Genomic DNA, 15,359 nt, shown 5'->3' with positions numbered 1-15,359 from the left:
TGCAGGTTTCCTGTAAACCCTCAACCTCTGTTTTTCTCTCCATAATGTTAAAGCAAGTGCTCCCAGCATAGATTTGAATTGGCAACAGGGTTTAAAGGGGGTCAACCCAGAGATGAATAAATATCCATGTATTGAAAAAGCAAGCCATAAAAGCCAGGGACATTGGCAGCTGCGAGAACCTTTTGCCAGAAAGATGGCACCAACAGTGCAGCACTCCCTCAGCACTGCAGTGTCAGCTCTACGTTTTATACTCAAGTTTCTGTAGTGGGACCCACGAACCCACAGCCTTCTGTCATCAGAGGCAAGAGCACTACCAAGGCTGACACAGAGAAGGACAAGGGCAGCAATATCATGGGAACCTCCATCACCGCCAAGTCACTCACCGTCCCGACTTGGACAGATATCGCCGTTCCTTCATGGTCACTGGGTCAATATCCTGCAATTCCCTACCTAACACCATTGGGGAATTGCAGCAGTTCAAGGAGAAGGTTCTCAAATCAACGCCTTCTCAGGCATAGAATGGGCAGTAAATCCAGCCTTGACCACGTCTTGAGAGTGAGACAAAAAAAATCAGTGCTAAAACTATAATTGTTAGATTCAATTAATCTGCAATTTTGATCAGTTACTTTGTGCCCTGTTGCTGTACTAATATTGCTGCAATTATTCTGTCTGAATAGCAATAAATCCCCAAAGAGATTTAATCCATGTGAAAAAAAATCATCTTAGCTGCCAAGTGGATGAAACTCTAGATAACATTGTAAGAAACAAATACTGAAAACAAGGAAGTACTGTTATATTTGTTATCCCATAAGGATAGGAGTCCAATACAACACTTCCTTTAAGAGACGTTAAACCCCGTCTGCCCTCTCAGGTGGATGTAAAAGATCCCACAGCCACTATTTTGAAGAAGAGCAGGGGAGTTCTTCCCGGTGTCCTGGCCAATATTTATCCCTCAACCAACATCACTAAAACAGGCTATCTGGCCATAATCACATTGCTGCTTGTGGATCTTGCTGTGCGCAAATTGGCTACCGAGTTTCCTACATTAAAAGAGTGACTACACTTCAAACGTACTTAATTGGCTGTAAAGCACTTCGGGACGTCCTGAGGTCGTGAAAGGCGCTATATAAATGCAAATTCTTTCTTTCTTTTCTTTCTTTAGAAGTCCCAGGGCTGGAGGTGCTGTGGTAGTAAGCTTGATTTCAGCATTCATCCCTGGAAGTGAAAAGCTCAAAAATCCAGTTAAGTCTTTTGTACATTTCATATCCAACTTTCATATTTGATACAACCTGTGTTTAGAATATTGATGCCCGTGAAACAAATATTTTCAGGAGAAATGATGAAAAATAGGTTGGGATATGAGCTGCCGGAAGCTTTAACAAAACAAGACATTCTAGAGAAAGGTGTCCCCAAAAACTATTTACCCGTGCATTACACACAAGTAGACTTCCTGAGACAGCTGTGTGCAAATTGGCTGCCGCGTTTCCTACCTTACAACGGTGACCATACTTCAAAAGTACTTCACTGGCTGTAAAGCGTTTTGGGACTTCCAGTGGTCGTGAAAGGTGCTATATAAATGCAAGTCAGCTATAAGCTAGATAACACATGAGGGAGAAAGGAATAGAAGGATATGCTGATGGGGTTAGATGAAGAGGCTCGTGTGAGCATAAACACCGAATGGCCTGTTTCTGTGTGGTACATTCTATGTAAATCTATGTAAATGTAAGTCTTTCTTCTACTGCTCACGGTAAGTCAGAAACATAGAAACATAGAAAATAGGAGCAAGAGTAGGCCGTTCGGCCCTTCGGGCCTGCTCCGCCATTCAAAATGATCATGGCTGATCGTCTAACTCAGTACCCTGTTCCCCCTTTTTCCCCCATATCCCTTGATCCCTTTAGCATTAAGAAATATATCTATCTCCTTCTTGAATACATCTAATGACTTGGCCTCCACTGCCTTCTGTGGTAGAGAATTCCACAGGTTCACCACCCTCTGAGTGAAGAAATTTCTCCTCATCTCAGTTCTAAATGGCATACCCCGTATCCAGAGACTGTGACCCCTGGTTCTGGACTCCCCGTCCATCGGGAACATCCTCCCTGCATCTAGTCTGTCTAGTCCTGTTAGAATTTTATATGTTTCGATGAGACAACCTCTCATTCTTCTAAACTCTAGTGAATATAGGCCTAGTCGACCCAATCTCTCCTCATAGGTCAGTCCTGCCATCCCAGGAATCAGTCTGGTAAACCTTCGTTGCACTCCCTCCATGGCAAGGACATCCTTTCTCAGATAAGGAGACCAAAACTGCACACAATACTCCAGATGTAGGTAGTCTCACCAAGGCCCTATATAACTGCAGTAAGACATCCCTGCTCCTGTACTCAAATCCTCTTGCAATGAAGGCCAACATACCATTCGCCTTCCTAACTGCTTGCTGCACCTGAATGCTCACTTTCAGCGACTGGTGTACAAGGACACCCAGGTCACGTTGCACCTCCCCTTTTCCCAATCTATCACCATTCAGATAATAATCTGCCTTTCTGTTTTTACAACCAAAGTGGATAACCTCACATTTATCCACGTTATACTGCATCTGCCGTGTTCTTGCCCACTCACTCAACTTGTCTAAATCACATTGGAGCCTCTTTGCATCCTACTCACAGCTCACATTCCACCCCAGCTTTGTGTCGTCTGCAAACTTGGAAATGTTACATTTAGTTCCCTCATCCAAATCATTGATATATATTGTGAATAGCTGGGGCCCAAGCACTGATCCCTGCAGTACCCCACTAGTCACTGCCTGCCACCCGTAAAAAGACCCCTTTATTCCTACTCTCTGTTTCCTGTCTGTCAACCAATTCTCAATCCATGCCAGTATACTCCCCCCAATCCCATATGCTTTAATTTTGCACACTAACCTCTTGTGTGGGACCTTATCAAAAGCCTTCTGAAAATCCACTGGTTCTCCCCTATCTATTCTACAAGTTACATCCTCAATAAACTCCAGTAGATTTGTTAAGCATGATTTCCCTTTCATAAACCCATGCTGACTTTGTCCAATCCTGTTAATGCCTTCCAAGTGTCCTGTTATCACATCTTTTATAATAGACTCTAGCATTTTCCCCACTACTGATGTTAGGCTAACTGGTCTGTAATTCTATGTTTCTTCTCTCCCTCCTTTTTTAAATAGTGGGGTTCCATTTGCCACCCTCCAATCTGTAGGAACTGTTCCAGAGTCTATAGAATTTGGGAAGATGATCACCAAAGCATCCATTATGTCCAGGGCCACTTCCTTTAGTACTCTGGGAAAAGATGCACTGTTTTTTTTTAAGGTCAGGAGTATGTAAAGCACAATGTATTATTCTGCTGTGAAAGGAGAGCTATGTATAATCTGGCCTTTCCTGTTAAGGCCACTGCACTAAACTGGTGAAGGCAGTTAGGTGACTGTTGCCATTTACAAACTGCTGAGGTCAATCAGAGGGAAGTTGTAACCGCTTGTAAATTTGAACCTTTGGATCAATGAGTGGTTTTGATTTACATCCGTAACTAAGTGTTACACATGGTGCGTGATGTCTGGAATGTGATGATCACAAGCTAGACACCGCACTATATAATACAGATAGATGTTTTAAAAAAGGCATTGTTGTACGTTCTTGTCCTTTTTTTGTGTGTGTGTGTTTGCTTGGGGGACATTTCTTGTGCACTTAATAGGCATCGACATTTATCACAGATGTAGCCACAAACTTTGATCAAACTGTGGCTCAGCTTGCCATCCGTCCCGTAGCGACGTGTTACTGATGGGGCTTCTGCTGTGTGGTAATGGGCTGTGGCTCTGAGCCAGAAATGTTAGTTAGTTCGATAATGTTCAGAAACTGGGAACAACAAACAGAAAAAGCTGTAGTGAGACGATGGGAAGGCCATCTGTCAATTTCATAGCAAACACAGCACTATGTGTCTGTGGACCCAGGGAGGAAAAGCAAGATTAATAATCTATAGAGAGACAGCTTTTTTTTTGCTAAAATTATCTGCAACCTTAATTTAAAAAGCACTTGATCTGCAGCTGGCCAGGAAATTACTAGTGCCTCCACAAAATCTCCACCAATTGGCCCAGTGTGGGAAGGAGGCCAGGAACGGAAGCTGTTGGGAGTAAGATTAGTACATGTCGTGTTTAGCAACAACCTGCTCCTACTTTTTACTTCTCACTGCCTCACAGAAGCAATTCCCACGGCAGGGCTTATTCAACCAAACTTTTGGAAGAAACTAATTGTACTTTAAACCCGTGCCCTGGGACTGTTAAGTTTTTACGGTAGCTGCGTTCGCATAGGTAAAAACACAAAAGCACAGCAGGCCCATCAGCACCTGAAACAGAAAAGATGGGTCAATTTTTCAGGGGCAGGGTGCAAGGTTTAAACCCCAAAATTGTTAACCCTTCTTTACTCTTTTCAGCTGTGGATGGACCTGTTCTGTATTTCCCGCACTTTCTAACTCCGAAATACCCGGGGCTGGAGAGGGTGGAAAACCATTATTGCATCTCATTTACATAGAATTACATAGAATGTAAAGCACAGAAACAGGCCATTCAGCCCAACAGGTTTATACTCCACTCGAGCCTCCTCCCTTCCCTCTTCATCCAACCCTATCAGCATATCCTTCTATTCCTTTCTCCCTGATGTGTTTATCTAGCTTCCCCTTAAATGCATCTATGCTATTTGCCTCAACTACTCCTTGTGGTAACGAGTTCCACATTTCAACCACTCTCTGGCAAAGTTTTTCCTGAATTCCCTATTGGATTTATTGGTGACTATCTTATATTTATGGTCCCTGGTTTTGGACACCCCCGCAAGTGAAAACATGATATGGCCCTTTAAATTTTGGTGGCATTGAGTCCAGAGGGGGAGTGGTGGTCCTGGGCTGATCTTCTACCTGTCCCAAGGGGGCATTCCCATACTTCCCTGGGAAATTCTACCTAATACACCTCCTGATAGGCCCAACAGAATGACGCCTGCTGCAACTTATATGGGCCTTTTGAAGGACCCAGCCGCTTACTCAAGCAAACCCAGAGTCTTGAGCACAAAATCCAGGCTGACGCTCCAGTGCAGTACTGAGCGAGTGCTGCACTGTCGGAGGTACCTTCTTTCAGATGGTATGTTAAACCAAGGCCCTGTCTGCCTTCTCGGGTGGACGTAAAAGATCCCACAGCAATATTCGAACAAGAGCAGGAGGATTCAAGCCAATATCTATCCCTTAACCAACATCATTAAAAAGGTGATCTGGTCATTATCGCATTGCTGTTTGTGGGACCTTGCTGTGTGCAGATTGGCTGCTGCGTTTCCTACATTACAACAGTGACTACACTTCAAAAAGTACTTAATTTGCTGTAAAGTTGCTTTGGGCCGTCCTGGGGTCATGAAAGACTCTATGTAGATGCCAGTCCTGCAGGGAATCAATTAGCTTACCCTGAAGGCACAATGGCTACAAGAGGAGTGAAAACTTTATCTTCGGCTGTGAGCCGCTCTGACTCCTGGCAGGCGTATCGGAGCGGCCACCACTAACTCCCCCCCACCCCCCCCCACCCCTTGCAGGTACGATGTGTTTGCTCCGGTTATTCATCCTTGGAAGTTGGGACCGGGTCTCCAGCTTCGGACTAGAGCAGACGGGAGATCTGCTCTGCTCTATTTGGATCAGCAGAGCGGGCCTCGTGGGATTTCTAGGTCTTGTTTATTTGTGATTTCTAGCATTTTCTCTCTTTTTAATCTCTACATTAATCATTTTGGGCTCTTACATCACCCATTGAAATCAAAATCTGGCCTTTAAACCATCTGATTTGATGTTGTGTTTGTTGAGCAGCTATGCCTTATTGTGATGCATGCGCAACCACCAATGCAGTCTTACTGCGGGTAATGTCACTTGGACACCATTTCTAGAGGGAACAACCTGGAATATTTGTTTACGGCATCATGTTCCTGCCTGAAAGCTTTTGGCTGTGGCTCAGTTGGTAGCACTCTTGCCTGAGTCAGAAGGCCATGGGTTCAAGTCCCACTCTAGAGACTTAAGCACATAATCCAGGCTGACACTCCCAGTGCAGAACTAAGGGAGTGCTGCACTGCCGGAGGTGTCGTCTTTTGGATGAGATGTTAAACTGAGGCTCCGTCTGCCCCCTCAGGTGGAAGTAAAAGATACCAAGGCACTATTTTGAAGAAGAGCTGGGGAGTTCTGGCAAATATTTACCCCTCAACCAACATCGCTAAAACAGATTATCTGGTCATCCGGGACTTTGCTGTGTGCAAATTGGCTGCCGCGTTTCCTACATTACAACAGTGACTGCACTTCAAAAGTACTTCATTGGTTGTAAAGTTGCTTTGGGACTTCCTGAGGTCATGAAAGGCGCTACTTAAATGCAAGTCTTTCTCTCTAAAATCTTTATTTCTTTCAAAAGAAGTATCAGAATGAAACTACAGAGTAGCAGCAGGTTTGGGATGGGTTACTAAACTGTACTGCAGTTGAGAGATTTAGAAAATGTCATAAACCACAATTGCAAAGTCAAGGGAAATGACCCCTAAAATTGTTGTAAAGTGGAGTCCAAAGACTGTTATTAATTATAATATACAATTTGTTTTCTATGCAAAAATGTAAATTTTAAATCATTTACTCTGAGCCCCTTATCTTAGTGATAGTTATTGTTAGCCCCTCGATACGATGTAAACATCTCTCCATCTGATATAAACATGCACATTCATGTGTTAAGGACTGAAGATATTATTGCTTCCCATCTAATAAAGAGTCAGTCTAGCTAATTCATTAACATGACGCCAAGGCAAAGATAGATTATGATATTTCATAAATCAATGAAAACTGGTGATGTCACTTACTCATAAGAAAAATATGCAAGTGTTCTATCGAAAATTAAAGAAGGAAGGAACTCACATTTATATAACGCCTTTCACATCCCCAGGACGTCCCAATGAATTACTTTTTTGCTGTGTAATCACTGTTATTTTGTAGGTAAACGCGATAGCCAATTTACGCACAGCTAGGCCCCACAAACAGCAAATGAAATGTGAGCCGTTAATCCATTTTGGTGGGGTTGCGTGAGGGATAAATATTGGCCAGGACACCGGGGAGAACTCCCTGTTCTTCTTTGAAAAAGTGCTGTGGGATCTTTTACAGCCACCTGGACAGGGAGACAGGGTCGCGGTTTAACGCGTCATCCAAAAGGCAATGTAGCACTCCCTCAGTGCTGCACTGCAAGGGTCAGCCTAGATTTCTACACAAGTATTGTGGAGGGTTTTTTTTTCTGGAATCGCTGCTGATTGTAATATACTTTTAAATTCCCACGATTCATTCTTGTTGTAAATCCATTGAAAAAAAATGTATTTGCAACAATTTCTAATTTATCACCATCTTCAGGTGCAATCAATTCTCCCTGTGACATGATCGTAACTTTCAAATACCACCATTTGATTAAAAAGAATAAAATGTATCTACTGGTTGCAGATCTGTAAGAGTTAAGTACAGCCTGTATTACACTCCTGGTATGTGATGGGGCAGAGTGGAGCACGGCTGCCTGTTGTACTTGCTGTTTGCACCTGTGGGATAGAACTTGCCCGCGTGTAGCTCTGAACACTTATGTGTGAAACAAAACCTAACTTTACAACGTTGAATTCTCAACCAAAGCAGAGATCGTAGGAGCTAAGTTGTCATTGAGGCTCCTTGCAAGTGAGAAAATGTTAAGAAATCGTGTGGATACGCTGGCCTGTAGTTACGTCTTTTGGATGAGACGGTAAATCGAGGCCCCATCTCCCCTCTCAGGTTGGATGTAAAAGATCCCATGGCATTATTTCGAAGAGCAGGAGAGTTCTCCCCAGTGTCCGGGCCAATATTTATCCCTCAACCAACATCTAAAAAACGATCATCTGGTCATTATCACATTGCTGTTTGTGGGATCTTGCTGTGCGCAAATTGGGTGCTGCGTTTCCTACATTACAACAGTGACTACTCTTTTAAAAGTACTTCATTGGCTGTAAAGCGCTTTGGTATGTCCTGAGGTCATGAAAGCGCTATATAAATGCAAGTCTTTCTTTCTTCTTTTACAGTGCCTGGCGAATCCACACTGTTATAAGATTGCCTTCTGCAAATGGTCCCTTTTGCGAGTGAGCTCAACTTAAATGTTAGGAGTGTGTTATAGCTTTGGAAGTTGCAACAGTCGCAGTGTGAAACTCTGCCCTGAATTGTATAAAGTACCCTTTCGTTGCAGAATAAGCCAGGGACAATGGCTTTTCTCATGTGCCTGCTACACTACATGAGGAATGAGACCCACACAAGGCCGTAATCTTATGGTAGGTTTGCACTATGTTGATTCCAGTGTGACACCCAGAGCCAGCACAATACTCCAGAATCTACTGCATGTCATAATACACATTAACGCTGCCATTTAAATTTACCCACTGGCACGTGTCCTCAGAATTAATGAACAACGTGCCAGTACATAGCCAGGTTCTAGTGGCCGCAGGCATTGGTGCTCAGGGAGTTTTGCCACACGTGCATACACACGTCACAAAGTACAGCCGAAGGAAGCCATTCAGCCCATCTAACTCATCCTTCCATAAAACCTATTTTCCCTCCTTCCCCATCACAGCACCTAACTGCCTCAGGAATGATTCCAGAGTTACAGCCTCTATTCCAGGTTTTGTGCGTCCCAAAGTCCTTCACAGGTGCGTTATCAAACAAAGCAAACACTGAGGAGCTATTAGGACAGGTGACCAAAAACTTGGTCAATGAAGTAGGTTTTAAGGACTTTTTAAGCACTTAAAATAGTGCTAAGGCTTAACCTTTTCTGTTCCACTTAACATCTCATACACCTTTAAGATCCTACTAATTCGCCAAGGCTTGAAGAGTCAGCATTTTTTCTAATCCCTCCTCATAAATCAGCTTACACCAGGGACCAGCCTAGTGCCCTTCTCTACATTGTGCCTCCGTGACCAGAACTGAATGCAGTGCTCAAGATGTATCATGATCAGCACACTATACAGCTTCAGCAAGATGGCGTCAAGTTATAACTATATTGATTTGGCAATAAAGCTCAGCGTTCCGCTTGCTTTGTTGATTGCTGCTCTGCATGACTAGACATGTTAAATATTTGCATCCATTATCACTGCCAGATATCCTGCAGCCTCCCCCCTCCTCTGACAACACTCGAGTAAAATATATTTCCTACTTTTTTTTCTTCCAACGTCTAACATCGTGAACTTATTTGTATTGAGCTTCTGCCCACTTTGTCTAAGTCCATCTGCTGTTCCTTGGTCACTTCAGATTTAACTGTGCCGGCCCCGCCTAGTTTCGTAACATCAGCAAATCTGACCAACTTGAGTTGTGTTTCTGAACTTAGGTCGTTTACATAGATTGAAAACAGTAGGGGCCCCAGCACAAAACCACTAGATGTGAATGCTACACTCTCTCATGTCTTCCCAGCTTGACATCACTCCCCTAACCAGTGCCCACCGGTTCCTCTTTCGTTTCAATTCCTTATTTAAAAATAGGACCCACTTCTTTAAACTTGCCTGCAGTGAGCTTTATGCAGCTTTCTTTCTTTCTGGAAGCCGCATTTTAAAGAGATTTCCAATATGCACTTTAGGTTGTCACTTCCTCAAACCAGTCAAGGCGGTTAGTCAGGCAGGATGTCCCTTTTGAAACAGTGTTAGTCACCACTTACTAGGTCACCACTTACTAGTTTATTTTCATTCAAGTAATTCTCAAGTTTATTCCTAATGTTTGATTCTATTATTTTGTAACCACGGAACCCCCTTTAAGAGTTGAACAATTACATTAACATTGGAACAAGGATAATCAAATAAGGCCCAAGGCTTGTGTAAGGTTCTATATAGTCAAAATAGTTATTTATTAATAACTTAGTATTATACAATCAATCATTCTTAGAATAAATTCCCCATCCAACATTAAGCTGTCAGCAACAATGAAATGGGGGCTGCCTTCTCACTGGCCACTGAGTTACAGTAAGTGCAGTGTATACATACAGTATTGGCTTCCAGTTTTAAATACAGACTTATAGAAAAAAAAACTATTGCATTCATGATTAACTTCCCTGAAGAGTCTGCACAGAGGTAATGCACTGTATGACATGCTCATTGTCCAAAAAAAAAAATTAAATGCAAAGAAATAAGCCAGGGCCCCAGTGTCCAAAGAAGTCTACTGATCCATTAGCAAGAAAACACAAGCACTGTACACATTACCAAGGCTTTCAGTTTAGAATACGAGAGAGAAAAAAAAAAGAGCATAAATCATAAGGCAGCTTCAAACTGCACTCATACATAGATAAAGCAACATATCAAAGCAGGCCAAACAAAACACTTGAAACTTTTACTTCTTTTTGGCATATACTGTCCAAATAATCAGTCAAAACATAGTAATATTGATTTACATACTAATCGTACATTTCCAGTCCTTTAAATCTGCGAGTAAGCAGATGCACTGGATTTAACACCAAGTACCTCACAGGAAGCCACTTCCCTTACAACGCTCTTCCCAGTAATACATAATCTCAGTTTACGTACAATTGTGATACTGGATCTGTACGTAGACAATATATACAGAAATCATGCTGTATGGTACTCCTCAAGATCTAGAGTACGAAAAAAAACAAACAGTGGCCAATTCCAGAACACTCAAAACCATTTTTTTTTCCTGACCAGCTTGAATAGCCAAAGTCTTCATTGAAGACAAAAATTTTGCTACCAATAGAACTCAAAAAGAGGGGATTAATGAAGAGAGTGCGAGTGCTTCACCCAGTTACTCTCTTTGTCCCTCTTTGGCCTGTAAAGCTTTCAGCCACCGCACTTTTTCCAGCTAACTTTGTGAACCATCAACGGTCTCAAAGTCAAAAGGTCAGGGTCCCCCTCCACAACAGCTGCTTGAACATAAAGTCAAGTCACCGTCAGTGTGATCAGCTGTTCCTTTCCCAGACCCATTCTGACCCGTTTTTGTGCGTGTCAGTGATCCGACTTTTAAAAATTCTTCCCAAGCCTCTTCGGCTGGCGCTGGGGTTTGAGAGGTCAGGTGGAGTGGAGCGGGTCGAGCTGGAACATGTTGTGGTTGGTGGGAGTGGTGAAGTACAGTTGCTGTGGGGGCAGCCGGTTGTCGCAGGGGCTGCTGAGGCCCAGGGTCCGCTCAAAGTCCAGCAGCTGTCCCATGAAGTTGAAGTTGGGGGAGATGTTGGACTTTTTCATTTTCACGATGTCGTAGGCGTCGTTCATGGAGAGGTTCAGCTTCTGCATCAGATAGGCCACGGTCACGGTGACCGATCGACTGATCCCTGCTAAGCAGTGCACCAGCACCCCACAGCTCTTATTACGGGCTTCGTCTGAAAAACAATAAAATAAATAAATAGTCAACAAGAGCTGCAGCAATTACTCCGGACAGTCTTAAGTAGGTCGAGAAATCGTAACATTCATTTAATTACAGAAACGTTGGCAAAATCTAAACTTGTCAGCACCACATTCTGAAGCACTTTTTAAAATCACTGTAATGTTCAGCCAGATCACAAAAAAAACTTCGACCTTCTTTATTCGTTCAGTCTCAGCTACATGGACAAGTCAAAATAATTATAATTTGTTTTCACAATTACACACCATGTATGTGAAAAAAAAACTGAATTGCAGAGTTCTGTGCAGGTTGGACTTTGAATGCAGAGAGGCCTGTAAAGGTTACACTTCTTTTAAGTGTAACTGAGAATGCTGGTGTGGTTGTATGTGGGTCAGTGCTGATAGAAAAGCGCATTCATCTCTGGCGTATTGATGTCCGCATATGAATGTTTCAATAGAAATGTTGCAAGATGGTAGTGAATGTCTTCTATGTAAGAGACTTTCAGGCTGTAAAGTCTATTAAATTATTCTCCCAACTGTTGTGCGCTTCCCTCCACAATAGAAGCATTCAAGCGTATCAAAAGAAAGAGGAAAGTCACAGGGGACGAGGCCCATTAAGAGGAACAGGATGTCAACATTGCCTGAAAATGGTTTCCTTTGTAGGAGGAAATGCATTACAATGCCTTTAGATTAGTTTCTCTGTGGCTCCCAGCCGAAATTCCTTCCGCCCCGGCTCAAATTAGCCCCAGGCTACAGAACGCGTCTCAGGGATTGTAATTACATTAGTTCTGGTTAAACCCCAAGTATGTCGTCTGCACATAAACTGTTGAGATTCTTTTAAAACTTGTTTAATACCTCAGATTGGAATCCTTTCGATTCTTGAAAAGCTCAAGACCTAAAAATTTTTTAGTTGTGCATCACTTTATTTTTTAAAAAAAATTCTGCCCATTGAAATTAAACACAAGCTCAGGGAATGCAAAGCAGTAAATGGGACGATTGGCGAAAAAAAAAACACCACAAAGAAGGGTTTTAATATTTTAAAGTCTCACTCCCAACTTTGGAACGGGTAATGATGCACCCTTCACAGAATCCGGTTCAAGGTTTTTCTGGTTTCTTTAGAAGTATGACACGGGGCCTCAAAATGTAACTTAACGGTTGTTTTTTTTAAAAAAAGAACAGTTTTACGAGAGCTGGACAAAAACTGTGAAACAAAGGGACGGTGTTCCTTTTAATGGGCCTTGATTATAAACCATGTTTAACTCGCAATGTTGTTCCTCGGGAATATCGGATTTCCACAACAAATCTATCCATAATTCACTTAATAAGATGGGTGCCCCTCTGGGCGGAGAAGGCTGGTTTCCAAATGGTATTTAGACCAGAAACTCTGGTTTTCAAGTTTCTTTTATCTTTTAGTTGTTATGTCTCCACCGGTTGTTTTTGATTTTATTCTTCCCCACAATGTCTAGCTTTTCATTTTCAGCACAGACTCGTTCACTTGGTTATAGTTACACGAGACGCTTGCACTTTGACTAACTTTAAACCTGTGCAAAAAACTCGTTTTGGTGGGGTTTTTTTTTTTAAAAAAGAAGAGATTGCTTACCTATGAATGCTATAGCTTCGGGAAAAAACTGGGAAAGGTTTTGGCTCCAGTGATCGGAGATGGGAATTTGCTTGTACTTGAATTCTCCGGCGTTCTCAAACAGGTTGGGCAGGTTGGGGGTAACGTTCAGTATGTACTTGATGCCGTGTTCCTCCAAAACGTCCAGGTTGGTGGAGTCCTTGGCACAGCCCAGGTAAAGATGGGGCAAAATCTCGACGGGGAAGGAAGGCTGGTGGTTGTTGGACAGCGGGCTGCCTTCGCATTCGGTCGCGCTGTTGGGGAGGTCTCTGTCCGCGTCCGACTCGATGTCCGAGGAGTCGGAGCTGATGCGGAGCCCCCCCAGCCCCAGGACCGGCACGGTGGGAGAGGAGCTGCAGCAGGGACTGTCCAGGTTGGTCTCGCAGTGGGTCGGATACTCCGCCTGAAACTTGCTGAAGCCGCCTGGAAAAAGACAAACAAAGAGTGCAGCAAACGCCACATTAAAACCACTTCAAAGTAAATATGAGTGCAAGTCTTTCTTTACAAGAATGGGGTGTACATCATTGTTGTTCCATTTAAATAAAACATTTACCCTCAATTTCGTAGAATGTTCCACACAGCCATTCGGCCCAACATGCCTATGCTGGCTCTTTGAAAGAGCTCTCCAAAAAATAAAGATTTGCATTTATATAGCGCCTTTCACTACCTCAGAACGTCCCAAAGCGCTTTACAGCCAATGGAGTAGTTTTTTTTTTGCAGTGTAGTCACTGTTGTAATGTAGGAATCCAATTTCAACCCCCCTGCTTTCCCACAAGAAAAATAGTATTTGAGTGGACTGGAATAGGATTTATATTTACCAGCACAGACCAGTTGGGCCGAATGGCCTATTCCTGTGCTGTAAATTCTATGTAATTTGCCAGGTATGGTATTTGAATCGCATCTTCACAAATCACTGATACAACACAAAAGGCGGCCGTTCGGCCCGTCCTGCCTGTGTCGGCTCTTTGAAAGCTATCCAATTATTCCCACTCTCTTCCCCCCCCCCCCCCCCCGCCGCCAACCCCCGTATTTCCCCATAAGCCATGCAAAATTTTCCCCTTCACGTATTTATCCACTCTGCAGCTTCTATTTTATTTAACTGTTATCCCTTATTTTGATGTCAACAATTATATCATTCTCATTTCTGGATTTTTTTAAAATACAAAAACAAAAAGTCAGATTTTTAGCACTTCAGGTTGAATTGTTCTGGCAGATTCAAAAGCGCCTTTACCTTCCAAGCAAAACACTTTGCATTCTTCATCCTTTAACTTTCTCAGCAGCAAGCCCAACACAGAAGTGCCGTTGAGGTTCTCGTTCCACTCCGCGGTGCTCTCGTCGTACAGCAGGATGATGCCCGTCTTGCAGCGTCGGACGAACCTCTCCTTGTCCTCGTTGTTGGAGATGAGCGACTTGACCGGGAAGTTGCCCTTCCTCAGCCGCCTCAACATCAGCCCGGGGATGGCGACGTTGATGGCCGCCTCGATGTGCGACGACTCGTACATCTCATGGGCTCGGCAGTCCATCAGCAGTAGGCTGTCGTTGCCCCGCTCCAGCTGGTCGTGCAGCCAGCCCGTCGCCTTGCAGATCGCCATTTCCAAGTCAAACGGGGCGCATGGAAATTTCTCTAACATGGGGGCAAACCTTACTGACCGCGCATTAGGTTAAAAACGGCCACAAACCTATAGAAATATCTCAATAGCAACCCCCCCCCCTCCAAAATTGCAACAAAAAAAAAGGTTTTCTTATTGCAAATTCGTCTTAATCGCTGTTTTTAAAAAATGTATTCCCCCCTCCCCAACTTGCAAAAATGGTTTTCTTTGCAAATTGGTCTTAATCGCTGTGCAAAAAAAATATATATATATTCCCCAAGAAAAGAGAGGGCTGGAATGCGTCTCTCGGCGATTGGCCTCGGATTGCTGAATGATACTGTACGGCTCTATTTTTTTTTCTCAATGACCCTGGATGGCGCCGCGCGGGTTGCACCACAGCCGCCTGCGAGCGCTCAGTTTTCTTCAATAGAAACACACAACAAACACTCCCCGCCCTCCCTCTCATAGATGGATACATTCAGCACCGCCCTCCAATCGCCGCCCGCCCCTGCTCCTCGACGTCAGCGCGTTGCCTTGGCGACGACCCGGGCTAGCAGCAGGGTTGGTGTGTGTGTGTGTGTGTGTGTATGCAAATGAGCTTTGGAAATGCCATTCACAAAGGGAAGAGAGAGAGGGAGTTGTGTGTGTGTGTGTTGCCTTTTTTTTTGGGCTAGGAATTTCCGCTCTCTCTCTCTCTCTCTCTGGTCTCGAAGCTCAGCTCTACACGAGGGGAGGGGATGGGAGGAGAAGAGGCTTCCTTTGGTCTGCCTCCCGCCAAAG

The 15,359-nt window shown here is 43.6% G+C and overlaps 1 protein-coding gene across 1 annotated transcript; it reads right to left on the bottom strand.

Annotated features, from left to right (window-relative positions):
- Nucleotides 1-9,858: 9,858 nt before the first annotated feature.
- On the bottom strand, nt 9,859-15,042 carry LOC137334563 (dual specificity protein phosphatase 6-like). Its single transcript, XM_067999330.1, has 3 exons — nt 14,222-15,042; nt 12,973-13,413; nt 9,859-11,371 (listed from the first exon to the last, which is right to left on the bottom strand). The coding sequence occupies exons 1-3, from the start codon at nt 14,619-14,621 to the stop codon at nt 11,064-11,066; spliced, it is 1,149 nt and encodes a 382-aa protein (XP_067855431.1). The 5' UTR covers nt 14,622-15,042; the 3' UTR covers nt 9,859-11,063.
- Nucleotides 15,043-15,359: the final 317 nt, after the last annotated feature.

Source organism: Heptranchias perlo, chromosome 18 (assembly GCF_035084215.1).
Source record: "Heptranchias perlo isolate sHepPer1 chromosome 18, sHepPer1.hap1, whole genome shotgun sequence".
Lineage (NCBI taxonomy): Eukaryota > Metazoa > Chordata > Chondrichthyes > Hexanchiformes > Hexanchidae > Heptranchias > Heptranchias perlo.
This window is presented reverse-complemented; position numbering and strand designations above follow the sequence as displayed.